This window comes from Astyanax mexicanus, chromosome 6 (assembly GCF_023375975.1).
Source record: "Astyanax mexicanus isolate ESR-SI-001 chromosome 6, AstMex3_surface, whole genome shotgun sequence".
Classification (NCBI taxonomy): Eukaryota; Metazoa; Chordata; class Actinopteri; order Characiformes; family Acestrorhamphidae; genus Astyanax; species Astyanax mexicanus.
The window spans coordinates 41,081,413-41,101,708 of record NC_064413.1 but is presented as its reverse complement, the minus strand read 5'-3'; the positions used below and the strand labels follow the sequence as shown (position 1 = coordinate 41,101,708).

Sequence of the window (20,296 nt, the reverse complement as noted above, 5' to 3'; positions counted from 1 at the left end):
GTATTTATAGTGACTTATATGCTGATAATATAATTCTGATAATATTTTAGTCATAATACAGTTAAAAAAGTAAAAGTTAAAAATAAGAGTTCTAATATAATTACATTTTATATGTTAAAATATATTTATTATGACTAACAAACTAATATGCTAAAAATTAAGAGACCACTTCAGTTTCTGAATCAGTTTCTCTGATTTTGCTATTTATATGTATATGTTTGAGTAAAATGAACATTGTTGTTTTGTTCTATAAACTACAGACAACATTTCTTCCAAACTCCAAATAACAATATTGTAATTTAGAGCATTTATTTGCATAAAATGGCTAAAAATAACAAAAAAGATGCAGAGCTTTTAGACCTTGAATAATGCAAAGAAAACAAGTTCATATTCATAAAGATTTAAGAAAGCAATATTTGGTGGAATAACCCTGGTTTTTAATCACAGTTTTCATGCATCTTGGCATCATGTTCTCCTCAACCAGTCTTACACACTGCTTTTGGATAAATTTATGCCACTCCTGGTGCAAAAATTCAAGCGGTTCAGCTTGGTTTGATGGCTTGTGACCATTCATCTTCCTCTTGATTATATTCCAGAGGTTTTTAATTTGGTAAAATCAAAGAAACTCATTTTTAAGTGGCCTCTTATTTTTTATTTGTTTTCCAGAGCTGTATTTACAAAATAAAAGTTCTAAAACGATTCGTTATATTAACGTACAATATACGAGTTCTGATATAAATCGATATTAGTAGTGATAATATATCAAAAAGTGACTTGGAAAATGTTTAATATTCTGATCATTTAACTGTGCCTGTGCCTGTGTGTGCGCGTGTGCGAGAGTTTGTTCTTCTTCGCTGGTGTTTGGAGGACTCTGGCACGCCCACCTGAGCTGTTCCTGCTGACCGCAGGCACATGATGTGTGTTTACCTGCTGCAGCTCTGCTCGCTGTTCTGAGATTCAGGCTTTAATCCATCGCTGCTGTAAAAGTGATAAATATTATCCGAACCTGACAGCGGATATAGTAGAGGAGCCGCGGGGAGCCGCCGGGGACAGCAGCACGCTGTGCTGTTTATGCTGAGGACCGGGGAGCCTCGCTCTCTGTATCAGCAGCAGCAGCAGCAGCAGCAGAGAGCTGAGTAACAGCGGGGCTGCGGAGGTAATATCACAGACACACACGGCGGGTTTAACAGCTGTATTACACGGGCACACAGCGCTGACACGGCGGGCCAGGCTGTGTATTGCTGCTGTCACGAGGGAAACACTGAAACCTGGCCTTCAGATTAGCTAAAACTAGCCTGTGTTAGTTAGCTACCTGAGCCGAGTGTCAGTGTTTGTGTCAAGTTCAGATCTACTGACAAGGAAGTGTAGGAGCTGACAGGCCAACTGGAGCCTGCGGGAGCCTGCGGGGTTTAATCTGCAGTGTTTCAGTGGGCCTGTGTTGTGTTATATTTGTATAAATGTATATTAACTAAACGTCTGAAATGTCGGCAGCTAGCTAGCTATCCTAGCATTTAGCGAGCTAGAAAAAAGCTAAGGATATATCTATAATATATTATTCATAGGGACTTACAAAATAAAAGCTCAAATATAATTTACCACATTTTTATTGTTAAAATATAACTATAGCTTAACAGGTGTGTATAGTGACTATACACAAGCTAATATGCTAATACCATATTTATAGGGACTTACAAAATAAAAGTTTAAATAAACTTGCATTTTAATTGTTGAATTAGAGTGACTTACAAACTAATATGCCAATACTACGTTTATAGGGACTTACAAAATAAAAGTACAAATATAATAGATTTTATTGTTAAAATATATATTTATAGTGACTTGGAGCCTGCAAGTATTTTAGTAAGTCTGTGTTATGTTTATACAAATGTGTACATTTCAAATTCAAATTTCAGTGTATGTCAGAAATGTGTATAGCTAACTATCCTTTAGCAATTAGCAAGCTAATAAAAGCTAGAAAACAAATCTAGCCTTGATATTCTAAAGATGATATATCTATAAAAAATATGTACATCCACTATAATAAATGCTTTCAGCTACTTTAAGATGTAGCTACCTCTTTGGACATGGATGTGTGTGCAAAGCTACACAGCTTTTATTAGGTCCTGAAGCGTAATAGTTCCAATAGTATAGGGCTCTGGCACTCTGCAGTATGCCAGTCTTGAGCTAAACTAGAATACAGGGGTATAAATTACCCAGAGTTGAGGTAAATAATGGTAATCCACCAAGTACAGAAATTTTGGGAGGAATTGGGGAGTTAGGGGTGATTAATTCAGCATCCTGACCTTATGGACACTCTTGTTGCTCTACTTCTACTTGTTTTGTATCGCAAGACTTTTCTGATGTTGGAGAACCATAACACAGCAAATATTGTATTCTTTATATATCATTTATATTAAAAATCTTTAATAATTCCTGAATACCTAAAAAGATCATGAAATATATAGTTCTGTATTTAAAGTTCTATAGTTCTTACGTTTTCCAAGATAGATGTTAGAAACGTGTAAACTTTTTAAGGAGCACTGTAGATTGTAAGAGTTCATGTTAATGGTGCATCATTTTGTCCATACCAACTTTATTTATGCTTTTTTCCAGCTCCATTATTGGAAAGTACACATGCACTTCTGAATTTCCTCTATTTCTTTGTCATGGGGGTCATCGAGGAGACCGATGTGGAGCGTGAGTACCACTCTTTTCTTCACCCATAGTTAGTAGTTGTCCTGACAATCACATTTAATCTGAAATGGCATATTGGTGTGTATTATAACATGAATGAGAACTGCAAATGAATTAATGGCATTATTAATTACCAACATTTTAATTTCTTATTTATTATATATAGATGAGTTGTTGTTTGAGCTGCAATCTGTCCGGCTGTCCATCTGTCAGTCAAGACTGTACATGTAGTGCATTGTTTCCAATCATAATAAGTGTAGCCTTGAACTTCATTGCTAAGACAATAGTGATTCAGTATTGACCAGTTCTAGTCTAGGCTTTGGCATTATCTGGATATGGGAAAGCAGCCCATTGGGCTCAGGGTTGAAGCATTTTGCTGCTACAGGCCAGCATTATCCTTTCCTTCACCTTGCCAAATAAATGTGTTTGCTGAGCTGTTGTAATGATTTTCTGTCCCTGTGAGCAGTTTGTATTAGAAAGAATCTCTTTCTACACACATTTGAATGCTGTGACTTCTTCTGAAGTAGCAGCACAGACTTGAATTAATTGCTGTAGGCCTTTTTAAATAGATTTATATATTCTTTTTGTAAAAATGACTTAGTGTAGGTCCAGATTGTATGTATTTTGTTTCTAAAAGAGCAAGAACAGATCCTCTGTGTAATAATGCTGGATCATGCAGCACAGTTAATCACCCAAATCCACCTAGTCTGCATTTTATGTTCGTTCTGTTTGTGGGTTTACAGAGCTGTTAAAGTGACAGTACATACACTAGAGTTTTCCTGTATTTTGCCTGGAAGTCACAAACCTACTACACTGATGGTCACATGCCTTGTTGTCATGAAACTTGAGCAGGAAGTAGCACAGTGATTAAATTCAGATCTTTGCTGGTTTGCCAGTCAGAGCCATTGCTTCATGGCACCTTCTGACATACTAGACATACTGCTGCATGGTAATATTCTTTATTTTTTAAAATAAAGTCTTAAAAGGCAGTACAAGTAGTTTATTTGCTTTTGTATTTACTGTAGAGATCAACTGGATAGAGCTAAATATCCTCAATGTGTATTTTTTAAAGTCTTAGCACAGTAATTTAGTAAAAAAAGGTTATTTTCTAACTGTTATCCCTGTCTATACGTTCCTAGTTAAATGTATGTGTGTGTGTATGTATATGTCTATCAGAGGTGACCCTGGCCCTGCTGGATGCAGCCAATGACAAGGATGCAGTGGTGCAGGAGCAGGTTCGGAAATCCATCCTGACGTTGGGGAACCAGCAGCCTGATAAAGTGCTCTCCATGTGTCAGGACTACCTGGTTAAACACTCCAAGGTCTGATGGCTTTATTTACATAGTACATTAGTAAAAAAAATACAGAAAAATTTCGATTTTTGAGAGCAACAGACTGACATGGTTTATCTGTAGATCGTTCTGCTTAAATTATATGACATTTCTAATTTGATGTGTTTTTAAGGGATGTATTAGACACTAAAAGCAGTGAATGATCATGTTTAGCTTGTTCCGCTACAACAACAAATCTTATGTTTTACTTTGGCACCCTTCTTGACTCCAGTTTTCATATTCAGTGTGTTTTGATTATATTTTTTATACAGAATTACAGAATGAATTACTGGCAGAGACTAGTAAATACATATCATGATACATTACATATCATCATACAAGTGTTGGGATTCAATATATTGCAATACAATGCCAATTATGTGTTTTTGAGAATCTGAACAGTAATATTTTGATACTTACACATTTGGTAATTTTCTTACACCCATATTACAGTGATATTCTTTTGATAAGGCTTTTTAAGGACTTATTTTTGATAGGTGTGACTGATCTTGCTATATATACAGTATTTACATTCCTTAATAACAAGCAGTATAGCTTTGCCAAAGGTTTCTCCTTGAAACAATCAAAACAGGAGAAAGCACAATAGCACTCAGCCCACTTCTCAAGGACACTCAGCCACTCTTAAGATTTAGTCTTGTTCCAGATTCCAACACACTTAATCCAGGTAATCGCAGTTTGATAGCTCTTGATTGCCCAGCTCAAAAGGATTTGACAGTGGAGTAAAATAAACAAGTCGACTGGCTGCAGACTGTTTAGAACATATACAGTGCTGTGCAGATTTTTGGCAGCTAATCACATTATTTAAAAGTTGCTTGTGGAAACTCCGAATCACAGTAGAACAGGTACTAGACTTGTATAGATGTTTTAATAAACACTGATGTAAAATCACCACTTTTTTATGAACATTTGTTTTTATATTAATATTAATTTGTGTTTCACTGAGCTGATAAACACTTACTGTTCAAATAAAGAGCTTTTTATTTAAATTTTTTTTATCAATGCCTGAAAAGTTTTCACAGTAGCAGCATACACATATAAAACTGGCATCACTACTATGAGCCTTTTCATGGATACAGTCTGTCATTTCCTTCCTCTGCTAATGTGACTCAGCATGTGATCCCTCTCTGATGGTGTGACTGATGTTTTGCATTACATTAAGCAATATACAGTGTTCTGTTTCTATTGCTAACAGTGGTGTCACATGGGGTGACTTTGCTTGCTTTTGTACATCAGCTCTTATGATCATATGGCCAGCCTGCTCCTCTTGTACTGAGATGACCGTGTAGCCTATAGATGGATAGATAGATGGATGGATGGATGGCAATATTGTATTGCACTGTGATGCACAAAACACTTTATTATACCTTTATGAACATATTGTGAATATCTGTAGTGCTTAAAGAACAATGACCGACTACACAGTTCATTACATAGAGTTTAATTTGTCCTGTTTTATTAGATTAATTGCAGCACATTTTGAATAAAAATCAGTGTACTAAGTATATTATGCATTTTATTGTGTGTCATAAATTTGTAATAAATATTGTGTATCCTGACAGTTCTGTTATATTTTGTGATATAATATGTTGACTTTATCGCCCACCCCTATTTGAAAGTGCATATCTTTCACCTTGTCTAAAAGAAGCCTGTTAGCTAGTAAGACTTTTATAATATTGACTTTTTGTATTATTATTTGTTAGATCATGTGACCAGGCCTGTCACAATTAGTAGATTATTGACTTATGGTACAGTAAATAGACATGACTTCAATAATATTTAATAATCGTGATATCATCTATTGTGTTCATTTGAATGTTTGTTCACATATGTATCAGTGAACAGTATTTTAGTCAGTCATGCTAAATTACAATTTTTTTAATAACTGTGACTGCATACACACAGTATGGACTGCAGTAGGTGTAGAATAAATATATATTTTGTCCAAACTTTGATCATTTAAAATGCTGTTGTATTTAAATTAGTATAATTGCTTTGTTATGCTATACTATTATCATTTTGTCACTGGAATTTAAATGGTTTTAAAATGACAATAATATCGTTTATCGCAATCATTTCTGGAATGATATATCGTCCACAAAAAATGTTATCGTGACAGGCCTACACGTGACTTTATGCATTATGATTTGGGCTCTGTTTTATATATAGCTTTTACTTAGCTAATTAATTAAGATGAATTTCTCTCTCTCTCTCTCTCTCTCTCTCTCTCTCTCTTGTGTAGCTGGTAGCAGGCCACAGAGTGGTGGTCCTGCAGACCATAGAGCTGGTAGTAAAAAGCAAGATTGATGACATCAGTTACCCTAAAATAAAGAGCATCATATCACTGGCCTCAGATGAGATGACCAGGTCTAAGGTAAGACACTGTTTTCAAAAAGAAAAGAATATGATATTCTGCAGCTGTGAATTTTGGGAAAGAAATATTTAGTTTATTTAATTTCTTTACAGGAAGTTTCTGCTGAATGGCAGCAAGCAGCCAGTAATATTTTGGTTGCTGTTGGGAACAAATACATCAATGACATCATGGAGGAGATCCTCAGCAAGTTCCAGCCAGGGGTTTTACCTCACTTTTTCGTAGTCCAAACATTAGCCAGTCTCTCTGACTCCAATGGTAAGTCTTATTCTGTTTCTGTTTTCTGTTTTAACCAGAATACACGTAATAAATTTTGCTAAAAGTACTGTAAATTCAGTTTGGATATCCTTAAATAAAGTCCTCATGTTTCTCAGCATTCATAATATAACGTATTACTTAATATTTCATTCATCTGCTATGACTAGGAAAGCTTCAAAGGTGCGCTGATATATTTAGCATGCCAGTCAGTTGGTGTAGCCTTTGTTTCAGTTCCTCTCTCAGCCGCATGATTATCATATAATAGTGTGGTAATTTAGTTTTAATTTCTTGCTATGTTATTTCCCTTTTTTGCCTTCTGTTTTGCCACTTTCTCTCCTGTTCTCTCCCGTGATTTGTTGAATGTCTCGTTTATAATTTCAGTGTATGGAATGGTGCCATTCCTCAGTGCAATTTTGGGCACCATGTTGCCTATGTTGGGCATGGCCAAGCAAGACAACATGAAGTGGGTCTTCTCCTCTGGTAAGATAGCATAAAAAAATCTACTTCAGGGTTAGATTTGTGAGGATAGATACACTATATGTCTAAATGTTTGTGGACACTTTTTCTAATAAATTCAGTAATAAATACACTTATATTAAAACTAGCTTTGCACCCATTGCTGACACAGATGAGCAAATGCACAAAGCCTGTCTTGTTAGTCCCTATATAGAAGTATTGCCTTTAGAATTATATTCTATTCTTATCTGGTGCAGATAAAAAAAAAAAAAAAAAAAAACTTTTGACTGCCATGGGCACTAGAGCTGGTTTAACTCTTTGAATACAATTGATTTTTAGAAGAAACAATGAACAAAAAGGTGTCCAATGATTTTGGATCATTTAGTACATATAGTTGGATCTTACTAACCTCATGTATTTTCTTATTTAATCATTTATTTAATCAGTTTTATAACAAATAAAAAAACCCTGTTTGCTTGCCAGCTCTTTACCGCTTCAGCGAGAGCATTCTAGAGTACCTGGCGAACCTGGACAAAGCCCCGGACCCCACTGTCCGCAAGGACACCTTCTCCGGTGAAATCTATGCTGCGTATGACATACTCTTCAACAGCTGGCTACAGAGCAGAGAACCCAAGGTACACTGAATGAGAGAGAGCAGGGATCCAATTAGAACTAACTGAGTTTGCTGGTCAAAGAGAGTCTGTTGTTTGAAATGGAGTCACGACTTTTTCTGTCTGACAGAACAGAAAGACGGTCAAGTAAATCTTGTTTAAAGCTGAGAGCAGATTTGGCTGTTTAAGGGCAGTGGCAGCGGAGGGCTAAAGCCATGTTTATTATAAATGAGAAATCCGGTGTGAGAAACTGGGGTGTAGTGAAACATAAAAAAAAACGAGAACAAGCGTTTGTCTCATAGCCCACCTACATTCACCCCAGTATTAAAAAATTTAGCACTTTTAGCTGATGCTCCCAACAGGCTTACAATGCTAGAAATAGGGGCATAGGGTTGCCCATGCAAAGAAATCACCAATTTACATTATTAACAAGCTGAAAGTAGCTCCACACTGCATTGGTAGAATTCCGAGGACTGTAACATTTTAAAACAAGGCACTGATAGCTTTAAAAGTGCACAGCTAATATATTAAAAACACTGTTTATACACACACAATCTTGAGGTAGTGCCTGAATAATATAGAGCTTTTTTTCAGAAACAGCTGGATTTCATGCATTTTCAATCTGTTGGTTTGTGCTCCTCAGTCAACTTAATTACAAGATGGCGATGCCCAGAGAACTACCTGAAGGTAGTGTGTGTATAAAAGTGTTTTTTAATGAACAATCCGTGCACTTTCAAAATGATAAGGGCCTCGTTTTAAATATCAAGTTCCTTAGAATTCTACCAATTAAGTGTTGAGCTACTTTGAGCTTGTTAATAGTGTAAAATAGAGGTTTATTCGCATGGGCAATTATTTGCCCCTATCACTAGCATTTTAAGCCTGTTGGGAGCGTCAGCTGGGGGTGAAAGGAGGTGGGCTATCCATTACATTACATTACATTTCATTTCATTTGGCAGACGCTTTTGTCCAAAGCAACTTACAATAATGAAGTACAAAAGTAATAGGAATTTAGATAACCCATTTTTAGATAGGGCTTAAAGGAGGTCAAAGGGAAATAAAGGGATAGAGAAGTGAAGGAGGGGAAGAAGGAAATGGGGTTAGAAGTAGTTAGTGTGTTAGAGGTGTTTGGAGAGTAAGTGCTCTTTGAAGAGCTCTGTCTTCAGGAGTCTCTTAAAGATAGCGAGAGATTCTCCTGATCTGGTAGTGGCAGGTAGTTTGTTCCACCATTGGGGAACTCTGTATGAGAACAGTCTGGATTGCTTTGTGTGAATGTTTGGCAAAGCGAGGTGACGTTCATTGGAGGAGCGCAGCGGCCGGGAGGTAGCGTAAGCCTTCAGGAGTGAGTGCAGGTAAGAAGGAGCTGTTCTGTCATCACCTTGTAGGCGATTGTAAGAGTTTTGAATTTGATGCGAGCATCAACTGGTAGCCAATGGAGCTCAATGAGCAGCGGGGTGACATGTGCCCGTTTTGGTTGGTTGAAGACCGGACGTGCTGCTGCATTCTGGATCATTTGGAGTGGTTTTACTACGCAGGCCGGGAGGCCAGTTAGCAGGGCATTGCAGTAGTCGAGGCGTGAGATGACGACCGCTTGTACCAGGAGTTGGGTGGCCTGTTGCGTCAGAAACTGTCTAATTTTCCTGATGTTATAAAGCGCGAAGCGGCAGGATCGAGCAACCGAGGCCACATGGTGCGTGAAGGAGAGCTGGTCATCAACCATAACACCCAGGTTCCTAGCAACCTTTGTCAGTGAGAGAATATCCAACAAAAAGAGCTATCCAACAAAAGTTTGTACTAATTATCAGGTTTCACTACATATACCCCAAGTCCATTTCACCCCGGACTCTCCTTTAACTCAAGAAGCAATAATACAGAATTCTTTTACATACAAACTTTGAATTTTTAGTTTAGTTTAATCTACAGTTTGTGTTTTCGGAAACTTGCACTTATTAAGTGATAGTACAGATAGGGAAAATGGGACATAATCAATTTACATACTACAACCCCATGACGTTTTATCATGTTGGGTACCATGAATCTGTCCAGTGATTTAATTTCTCAGACACAGTTTTTCTGCAAGTTCTGTATTTCTTCACTCTAAGGCAGTGAATATATTCAGTTTGTTGTTTGATCATCTTTTCGTGTTTTGATTTATGTGATTTCTGCTTGTAATAAACAATATGTCCCATATTTCTATAGATGTAAGCTGCATTAACACATTGAAACTGCTGTTAAAACAAGATGTTTTAGTTTTATTTAGTGCCTAAAGTAAATAACATGTTTGACATGATTTAAGACACCTCATTGTATAGCGCAACACAGATATGCGAGTATAAGGCCAGTAGTTCCAAACACACTGCAGAGTTTTCCTCTACTTTTGTGCTTTTCTCTAAGTCCCCTAACCACACTCAAGCCTAGAAATTAGCACATGAGTTGTATCAGGTGTGTTGGATTACAGGAAATACTAAAAGATGCAGAGCATGGGTAGAAATTGGAAAATCCTGGGCTAGACTTTTGGAAATTCACGGTGCTGGACTCTGAGAGCATTCTTCACACTGTGTAAAGCCAGAGAGCACTAGAGGACAGAAATTTCCAGACTCCTGAGCTGTGTGACTCTTGAAGTCTTCATGCTACTTGTTCTTTGTTTATTTCACTGTATAGGTGTGATGAATCACTGTATGTGTGTGTTTTTGTGTTTGTGCATGCTGCAGTTGCGTCTGACGGTAGCAGAAGCTCTGGGGTCGATGAGTCACCTGATGGCTCATGATAAGCTGGAGGAACAGCTCCCCAAACTCGTCCCCACAGTACTGGGCCTGTACAAGAAGAACCCTGAACACTACATCGTCAGCAAGGTGCTGCTCCTCTCGTTCTCACACACTCTGTTATCTCTCTTGATTAATTTCCTTTTTATTTCGCACACATTTTTTCGGGTTTGTGAAGTAAAGGATGAAAAATCCAAAAATATGGCTAAACTTGACTTGTATCAGTTTATTGAGCACCTATAACATATAAGTTAGAGATAATAGCTCATGAACAGTGTGTGTTAGTCATTCTTTAGTACTGTATCAGTGGTCAGATTCAGATCATAGGGCCATTGATGGCTAGATCCTTTTGGTTGGCAGACCATTTCAGCAGCAATATTTTTGGGTATCATTGTATTAGGGCTGCATGATATTGAAAAAATGTGACATTACACTTTTTTATGATATATATATCACAATATTAAACAATCCAGGACCGGTGACGTCTTCAGCCCAACCTGCATGCTTTCTTGCATCAGAGATCTGGGACGACCGAGAGCTGAGTCAGTGCTTTAGAGCCATTTTAATGGCCTTTTAAATGGTAAAAAAAAACATAACTATGCCAAACTGAGGTGCACAGCTTTCAACAGAATGTTTGCTGCTGCGTTTACAAGCACGTGCCCAGCCATGTGGAGGCCATGCAAATATCTCATGCAGTTACCCTGCTCCCTCTCCTCCTCACACTTCCTAGGCAGCAGCAGCCTGTCACTTACACAGACACAGAGACAGCACTGTTTACTCGGAAAATTACAATACTGCGTATCTACTTTTTGTATCAAGCAGCAAAACATCGCAACATGACGTGTTCGATTTAATTGCCTTAGGTGACATCACACGTCCTGCTGCGATGTGACTATTCTGCATGCTCGCACCGTGATGACGATGCTTAAACGATATATCGTGCAACCTTACATTGTACCACACTAATGTTGTATGACTGATGCAGCCAAGATCATCACAATAGACACGTTAGGCCCTTACATCCACTGCAAGGTTCCTACTCTACTATACACTGCTTTTTCTGTTTGGCACATTTGGTACCTATTACTTGGAACTGTTCTTACAATAGCCAAGGCTCTCAAGTGTCACACTGTACAGTTGTTTGTGTTGTTATTTGTTGTGCTATCTAGTGTCAACCAGAGAGGATGGGTTCCTCTTATTGAGTCTTTATTCTTTATTCTCCCAAGGTTTCCTCCTCTCAGTCTGAGGGATTTATAATATAATCCTTTGTCACTTATGTATGAATTCTACCAGTCAGGTTGAAAGGAGCAGTAAAGCCACTCCGCTGAAGTGCAGCGTTCTACAGCAGTTTCAGTTTAGCTCTCCAGCACCGAGGCTGGATCAGCTTTAGCGTTAGCCGCTAAGCGCTAGCTCTTTCGCTGTTCAGAGGATGAGTTTTATCAGCCTGTATCCTGCTGCTTACCGCAGCTAGCAATGCTGGAGCGGAATTAGCATTAGCTTCTAACCGCGTTAATCGCCCTGGCTTACTGGAATACTCTGGGTTCCTCAGTGTAGCTCTGTTGGGCGGCATTAGTTGTGATTAGCGCTAGCGGTTACCCGCTAATGCTAATGCTGCTGCACCCAGCCTTAGTGGAAATCTGGAAAGCTAAGCTTACTGTAAATAAACAAAATTGCTTTACTCACCCAGTTTACTCAACAGTTTTCAGGAGAGATTAATATTCAACGCTTATTTAACTTTAAAATAAAATGAAAGAGAAACACCAGCCAGCAGTGAGACCTGCTAAATTAGCAGGAAAACATGGTGACACCCCTGATCCTCACTAGTGTCGCATAATGCACCCTATAGTCCGGTGCACCTTATAGTGCAAAAAATATAATACAAAAAAGAAAACGCTCATATTTTAGTTCTTAAAATGGTTAAAATTAGAATCAGGTGCAGCACATCAGCTGCAGATGATTAGAACATGTTTAGCAAGGAGAAGAGTCTGTCTTATTTGATCTTGATTGTTGAAGTGCATGTGATCACTGTGTCCAGATCCAAAGAGCTGATTTAGACTTTGAGAAGAAGAGTGTAGAATGTGAGACTTGCAATAACAGTCAAAAGCAAACCCATCTAAATGTATTGTATATGTTGTTATATAATAATTAGAAAGGTTTTAATGGTGTGTTCTAATTCTTATGTGACTGTACATGAGAACAGAGAACTGGCCACTGCCTAAATGATACGTGTTTAGTGAGGAGAATTTGTTTTTTCTTCTTCTATTTAATGGAAAGAAAAAAAAAGATAGCTAATAAACAAGAATCAACTTAACTACACGACATCCATAACAACAACAGGCAACTCTGTGTTATTTTATGTGTTTTCAGAGCCTTTGCCAGGTGCTGGATGCCTCTGTGAATATGGGCAGCAGAGTTCTTGAGACTCAGATGGACAGCCTGCTCTCTGCTCTGCACCAACAGGTCAAGCAGCTTCTTACTTTCCTGCCTTTTTTCCTTAATCTTTCTGTGCTGCTCTCAGTTGTGTTAAATTTTAACTGTTCTTTTGCAATTCAAGTACTCTCTTATGTCACTGCCATGAAACAGGTTTTAACTGGTTTGCCTAGTTTGAGTAAACCCACGTAGTCTCAGCCCACATGTGCAAACCTGCTGCGTCTCTCTTGTGTGTGTAAATGTAAGATCTGGTCATGGTATTTGCTGTTGGTGTATAAGGAAGCACTTGCTGAATCAAATGATGAAATTACTTAATCTCTCAGCTTATCCTTTGTGTTATACAATATGTAGGTGTAACGCTTTAAACTGTTTATTTTACTGATTAGGAAAGACGGAAGATAATGTAGAAATTATGGCTTTTCTGTCTGCTGTTTTACGTTGCTTGAAGCAGATATTTATTTATTTATTTTAAATAATTTTTATCATTATATTTTCTTTCAGGTGTGTTCACCTATGGACTTTAACAACCCTCCAACTATAAAAAATCACAATGAAGTTCTGCGCTGCTTTACTATACTTGGTATGTCTTTATTTCCTGTCAAAATATAAATTCAAATCTTATATGAATATGTGTGAAAATAATTTCAATTTTAAGGTTTTGTTCAAGAATAATTCAGTAAAAATAATTAGGATGGCCTAGAATGAAATTTATCATGGCAACTAATGCCCTTTTTCCAAATCAGAATCCACAGAGGTGTAAAGCAGACTTCTGCAAAGTGTAATATACAATTTCTGCCATTCCTACAAAACACGCTGTATGCAAGCTGAGACATCCAGAACCAGTGCTAAAACTGAAAGAAGCATGTGGACCTAAGCTGTAGAGTAATATTATTACAGGATTTTATATAATTATATAATTAGTGTTACACAAGCCTGTAGTTGGAGTAATAAAGGGATAGTTGTACCTATAACAAGTAGGTGGAGCATGTTACAATAATTTTCAAGCTGTTATTTTAATGTAAATATGACACATAATATTTAAAATATAATAAAATACATAAAAGAATAAATCCATTTTGTGAAATATTTAACTGGGGCTGTATGCAAGAACCTGGCATATATGATACTTATCATGATACAGCAGTTACAATTCAGTATATTATGGTATATTGCAACAAAGTAAGCTGTACAATATAAACGCATTATTAACACATTATTAAAAGAAAAGTTTACTTTTTAGGCAGTCATAATAATAATGAGATCGAAAAAACAAAGTACAGCACTGTTATCTACCATAACATCTACCAAATGAATTGTCTGCCACCAGTCTTTACACATATGAACTAATAATTAAAAATCTATACTGTGTTTTCGAGAATCAATGTAATATTTTAAAATCTTACACCCCACCTTAATAGTATACTATATATTTTTACAACTGTATGAAAGTTTTTTCAGCTAGTATTAATTACCCACAGTTTTAGTGCCACCAAGGTTTGAGATCTCTATTAACACTAGTACTCTGTTTGTTTAAATCATTTTTTAATTCATGAATTAATTAATGAATTAATAAAAAAAACCTTTTATAATCTTATCTTATTTTATTTTTAATAATAATATAATTTTTTAATTTTGTCTTATCTTAATTGTCAATTACTTAAGTTTACTTAAGTTGAATCTTAATTGTTTTAATCTACTTGCTCTTTACTTTTCTAGATTTTACTGGTGATCTGTTCACCTGTTTGTATGTACATGATTTTGAGCTGCATTTTTATATATGAAAGGGATATATAAATAAAGTTTGTGTTATTATTATTATTTTTATTTTTTTATTTTTTTATTATTATATTAGAAATTGTATAGCTTTGTCAGTTATTCCAAATGCAAAGTCAGTTTTTAGCGAAAGGCTACAGGTCATTTAAATGCTAGTAGTAAGACTCCAAGATTCTTTCCTCTGACTTGTAGTGATGAGAGTTCAGAGTGTGCTCATAATCAGGTGATTTGGTCTGATGACTCGGTTGTGAGGAAAGGAGATTAAGTTATTGTTGAGTTAAGCTTCAGATGCCTCGTGTCCTGCCATCACTGAAATTACATTTCACATCATGTAGGTGTTTGGTTGAGGCTTCAGGCTTTCACTGAGCTTTTATATTCTTTTTACTGAGGACAGTTTTCAAAACAGTTTATGTGAAATACAGCTACGCACCAGATCTGCTCTTTTTTTTAAGTTTAGTCTGAAGTGTTGATTGTAATTCTTCCTTGTTTAATTATACAGTAGATCACATCATGGTCCAGGCTCTATATGCAGGAGTGTTGGTCATCTAAAAGGAGGTGAACACACATTGTTCATCAGGGCAGTAATGGAGCAGTGGAGACTGTGGAGAACTCCAGACTGCTCATGCATTTCCTCATGACCTTTCCCTTAAATGCAGAAGTCCGAATCATGATTTTGATTAATGTGCTGTTAATTTTGTAGACCTATTAAACAGCTTGGGACTGTTTCCCAGATGAACATAAAGCCTTTTCGCGTGAAGGATCGTCACTGACTGTGTAATTTAGTCCAGGGGAGCACTTAATACAGGAAGCTGTCTATATGCATTGCTGTCTTCTGGGTTATGGAAAACAGCGCAGTATTAAAGTTCTCCACCGTAATACGCGCGAGTGTGATATTTTATATTTGTCTGTTTTTGACACAGCCAACACGTTCCCAGACCGGCTGATGGTGTTTGTCCTGCAGAGACTGGAAAACAGTAATGAGAGAAACAGAATGGGCTCCCTGGCTGTGCTGAGACACCTCATCAACTCAACAAGTGAGACTCACGTTGCCACTAAATAGCACACTTAAGAGGGCAATTGCCTTTTTAAGGAGTTCAAATTCAGCTCTGATCTGATGTGTCGTTGGAAACAGATGTTTTAAAGTTTTACCCAGTATATATACTTTGCTGTAAACACATTCATAAGAATCAAGAAGTTTACTTTTTTTTTTTTTTTTTTTACTGATAAAATGCTCTCATACTTTTAGCTTCCATAATGGAAACCAAGAAGCTTCTCATCCTTGCCAGCATCAGACAGCCTCTAGTAGACCACAGCAATAAGGTGAGCACTCACTCATGCAAGTTTTTTTTTTTCCATTTTTTATTATAATTTTTTTCATAAAAGTATGATCTCATTCTGTTTTTTTTTTCTGGTTTGCATGGTACATTTACTTGACTATTGTAAGCCGCTTTGGACAAAAGCGTCTGCCTAATGTAATGTAATGCATGGTTTATGTTCTGTTTATTGCTTTGTGCAGGTAAAGAAGAGGGTTGTGCAGGTGATCAGTGCGATGGCTCACCATGGATACCTGGAGCTGGAGGGTGGAGACCTGCTTGTGCGCTTCATCATTCAGCACTGTGCTCTGCCAGACACTTACTATGTATGTGCCTTTTTTTCAAGATAACAATATTTATTAACAATGTTTTTAAAAAAGAATATTGAACATATTTTTTCAAAAAAAGGTTTTCATTAATGTTTTCACCGTTAAATACGTTTGTATTTATATATAATTTTTATTTATATGTAATTGAATCCCATTTTATCTCCAATTTGGAAGACCATCTACCATCTCCAAGGCCAATTGCCCTCTCTCGGACTCTGTCTGCTGATGGCAAGCAGGATGATTCTAGATTCAAACCAGCGATCCTCAGATCATAGTGCCAGTGCCTTAGTCCGCCGGGCCACTCGGAGCCCCACTGTTGAATAAATGAAACAGTTATTAAACACAATACATTTTCAACAATGCTACTTTAATTAAACATTCACTTCAGCAGTGCAGTTCTAATTATATAATTTACTATCACAGCCTTGAACAATCTGTATCTTTCAGCTGGAAAACAAAAAAAATAACAATTTCACTGCCAAATATTCAGTGTATATAGTGAAGGCACGTGGCCAGAGCAGTAGTTCACCCTTGCTGCGGTGCACAGTGAGGGTTAAGGGTCTTGGTCAAGGGCTCAAAAATGGCAGGTTTCTGAACCACTGCCCCGTTAAGTTTCCATTTTTGTAATTTAGGCTGGTGGCTCTAAAAAAAAATAATAATATTAATCATGCCACAGGTTACACATTTTAATATGTACAAAGTTATTGCTTTAATGTCTGTGTGGTTCTTGGATAAGCTAAACAATTAGGGATCCACTGTGCCTGTGTAAAAATCTCTTTGCCATGACTCTGGGTGGCCTTTTTCAGGATGACTCTCATGAATGTAGCATGGACAGTTAGTGAAGGATTTGATTTACATAAAAATGATTTAAACCATGTGCTGTCATCTTACTGGACAGACTTTTTAAGCTTTTCTGGAGACTGTATGGGAGATTCATTGGGAGAATTTGAAGCAGCCCAGGAGAGTTTTCCACAAGCATTACCAACATACATAATGCTGGATTTTTTTTTTTTTTGCATAAGAAGTATTTTGGCAAGAATGGTGTGCAGTACATTTCTATTTGAATTGATGGTGTGAGAAATTCCATGATTTGTCAATCTAATGATGGTAGTGGTGGAAATCTGGTAGTGGTCCATCAATCTTCTATGGGCATTTGTACTGAGATTATTTTGCTAGTTCTCCTTTCATAACTTGGAAATACATTGATAAATTAATATAGCATTTTGATATTTACATAATCTGAAATACTTAATCTGCTACTTAATTACCAAGAAACAAGAAATGGTAGTCCTTTCACTTTTGCCATGTTTCTTGGAAGCTGAAGAACACTGTACTGACCTGCAGGGTTTGCATGTTGGGCTTTCTGTGTTGAATGTGGATGTAATTACAAGCCAAAACAAGCATAGATACAGTAACCAAAAAATATGGATAAAAGTATAAAAAATACCTGCTTGTTTATTGTTTCTTATGAAATCAAGGGTATTAAAAATATTAGCTTTCTACAATATTTTAGAACATGTCTGTGAGGATTTGAGATTTTGTGAGGTCAGGATGTGGGATAATCACCTCAAATTGTCTTTAATATACCAAAACGCTCCTAAGCTTTTCCCAAAGTATTGGATGGAGTATTATCATTCCAGAGAACACAAGTTCACTTCTCCACAGCCCGATGTTAAGGTATATTAAGGTATGTCTGTGTAAGGCCTGATGTTGGTCTGTATTTGCAGCGAGGGCAGCGTCCTACAGACCCTGAGGAGGTGACCAACGAGGCACTGAGGAGCATGTGTGATAACACGCTTCACCTCTTCACTACAACTGTGGGACGCCTGACTGATGTGAGAACACACACACATTAAACTACTGTACATATATAACTAGTCGTGTTTTTTAGTCTGTGTTTGCATGACGCTACAAAAGAGGGATTTCACACACGTTTAGCAGTAAATCATCTATTCAGCCAATATCAGCAGCACCAGACCTGAACAGCAGTGTGTGTAATAGTGAGTGTTACAGTGTGAGTGAGTGTCACAGTGATTGTCTGGAAAGGTTTAGCTCTTTTTTTGTGTGGCTCCCAACATTAACAGTGTGCGGAGGACATGTTTCTGTCATCACTCTGACACTTAGAGTTTATAACGTATAGAGGCGATTTTCTGCTGTCTGTTAATAATAAAGGAGGGAGAGCCACCGCTGAGTGCTTTGTGTTGACAGTTATAGCAGTGGAGGTGGAGCATTTCAGATTTGTTTCTGTTCATTAGAATTTTTATTTTGTCAAAAAAGATCAAATTCAGGGTTTCCTCTAGGATTTATTTATTTATTTTTTTATTTTTTTAAACTATCTCTCTCGTCACCCCGTCCAATTCCAAATTTCTCTCTCACTCTTGTCGGCTGCACGTTGGCTCTTATCACATCTCCTCTTCCTGTCTCTATTGTTTTAAATTAAAAGCCCTTCGATTAGTTTTGCGTTTTGTAATTGTGATTCTGAAAATTAAAATTTTGCTGCCACAGCAAAATATTAGTAATTATTAAAGAATGTTGTATTCTTCGTACACTAGAGATTAGATCAGGCCCAAAAAAATCCAGCCCAACCCAACCTGAGCCTGATCCCACCTGCCCCTTTAACTCTCATTATGAGCCAGAGCCTGATTACCCTTTAACTACAGTTCTGAGTTGTAGTTGCCTGTACTTCCTGACTTCTGCCCCTCAGATTTTTGCCTCTTAAATTTCCATTGTCTGTCCTGGAGGCCGAGACAGATTCTGAAGTGTTTTTTTTTTGTTGAAAGTACGTTATCATAACCTCCTTTACTGTTGTTGTCTGTCATTTTTTAATCTGAAATGCCCTTAGTTGGGTGTATTGCTTAAACCAATTCTTATACAAAGGATGCAAGTATGTGGGCAGTACAGTGGCCCTGAAGTGCAAAACAAATGAACATGTCAGAAAAAAAAAATAAAGAAAACAAAATTGCTAAAGAAAAAAACATTACATTTCAGAAAAACAAATTTACAAGAATTAAAACAAATTTACATGACGCGAAACACTTTTACCAGAACTGAAACACTTTTACAAACTGCAATTTCTGATGGAAAGGGAAGGTCTAACACACAGGAAGTGTTTGTTGCGGACCCTCCTTGTCAGTCAAGCTGCTTCACTTAAATGGCATTTTACAAGAACTCTCCTAACATTTACCTACTTATATCTATATAATTCTGTCGTGAATCAGCACGTTTATGATTTTGCTATATAACATGTAATACACTAAAATATGCTTCCTTTAATAGTTTAATATTTTAAACATTTGTTGATAAGCTGTAGCTGTGGTTCTCCACTTGAAGCTTTGGGACATGCGTACTATGATACACAGTTTATTCCCTAGCCCAACACTCTGATTTAGCCTAATCGGTCATTATCAAACTCTCAGCCCATTATTAGGATTCAGTGTGTTGTTTCTAAAAAAAAGAAACCACATAAAAAAAAGTGTTTGGTCTATAGTTAAACAAAAGCTCCTGTGTTGTGTGTGCCGTAGGTACTGTGGCCAATGTTGCTGTGCTACCTCACCCCCAGCCAGTACTCCAATGCCACCACTCCCCTCTGCAAGAGCCTCATCCTGCTAGCCAATAAGAAGCGAGCAGCCCAGGAGCCCAATTTCATCATTGACTTCACTGCGCCAGGTGAATGCCACACACTCACACACAGGGGCACACGTGAGCTCATGATGTCACCGATGAGCACAGCTCCAGACTACTTAAAGTAGAGAGGGCTTTTCCACTGGCTGAGCCATCCCACACCGGTTCATGAGGCCACTACATAAACACACTCTGTCTCTTCAGCAGCTCACAGCCTTGCCAGCTTCTTCTTTTTTTTTTCTTGTACTTTTTTCCACTGTCTTTTGGAAGTGAAATTTTACTTGCAGACATTTTGTTTTCATTAACAAAACGTTTGCTTGGCCAACGCTGTC

The 20,296-nt window shown here is 37.2% G+C and overlaps 1 protein-coding gene across 4 annotated transcripts in view; it reads left to right on the top strand.

Moving 5' to 3' along the window:
* Positions 1 to 881: 881 nt before the first annotated feature.
* Positions 882 to 20,296, top strand: part of mroh1 (maestro heat-like repeat family member 1) — a 54,703-nt gene continuing 35,288 nt past the window's right edge. For all 4 annotated transcript variants that reach the window (XM_022673557.2, XM_022673556.2, XM_022673555.2 and 1 more), the window contains exons 1-15: positions 882 to 1,156; positions 2,614 to 2,697; positions 3,871 to 4,016; positions 6,286 to 6,417; positions 6,510 to 6,672; positions 7,054 to 7,152; positions 7,612 to 7,763; positions 10,448 to 10,588; positions 12,866 to 12,958; positions 13,430 to 13,508; positions 15,622 to 15,735; positions 15,948 to 16,021; positions 16,218 to 16,340; positions 18,071 to 18,178; positions 19,865 to 20,009. In XM_022673557.2, coding sequence (XP_022529278.2) covers positions 2,667 to 2,697; positions 3,871 to 4,016; positions 6,286 to 6,417; positions 6,510 to 6,672; positions 7,054 to 7,152; positions 7,612 to 7,763; positions 10,448 to 10,588; positions 12,866 to 12,958; positions 13,430 to 13,508; positions 15,622 to 15,735; positions 15,948 to 16,021; positions 16,218 to 16,340; positions 18,071 to 18,178; positions 19,865 to 20,009 — 1,600 coding nt within the window. In that variant the 5' untranslated portion in view covers positions 882 to 1,156; positions 2,614 to 2,666. The remainder of the gene's footprint in view (positions 1,157 to 2,613; positions 2,698 to 3,870; positions 4,017 to 6,285; positions 6,418 to 6,509; positions 6,673 to 7,053; positions 7,153 to 7,611; positions 7,764 to 10,447; positions 10,589 to 12,865; positions 12,959 to 13,429; positions 13,509 to 15,621; positions 15,736 to 15,947; positions 16,022 to 16,217; positions 16,341 to 18,070; positions 18,179 to 19,864; positions 20,010 to 20,296) is intronic.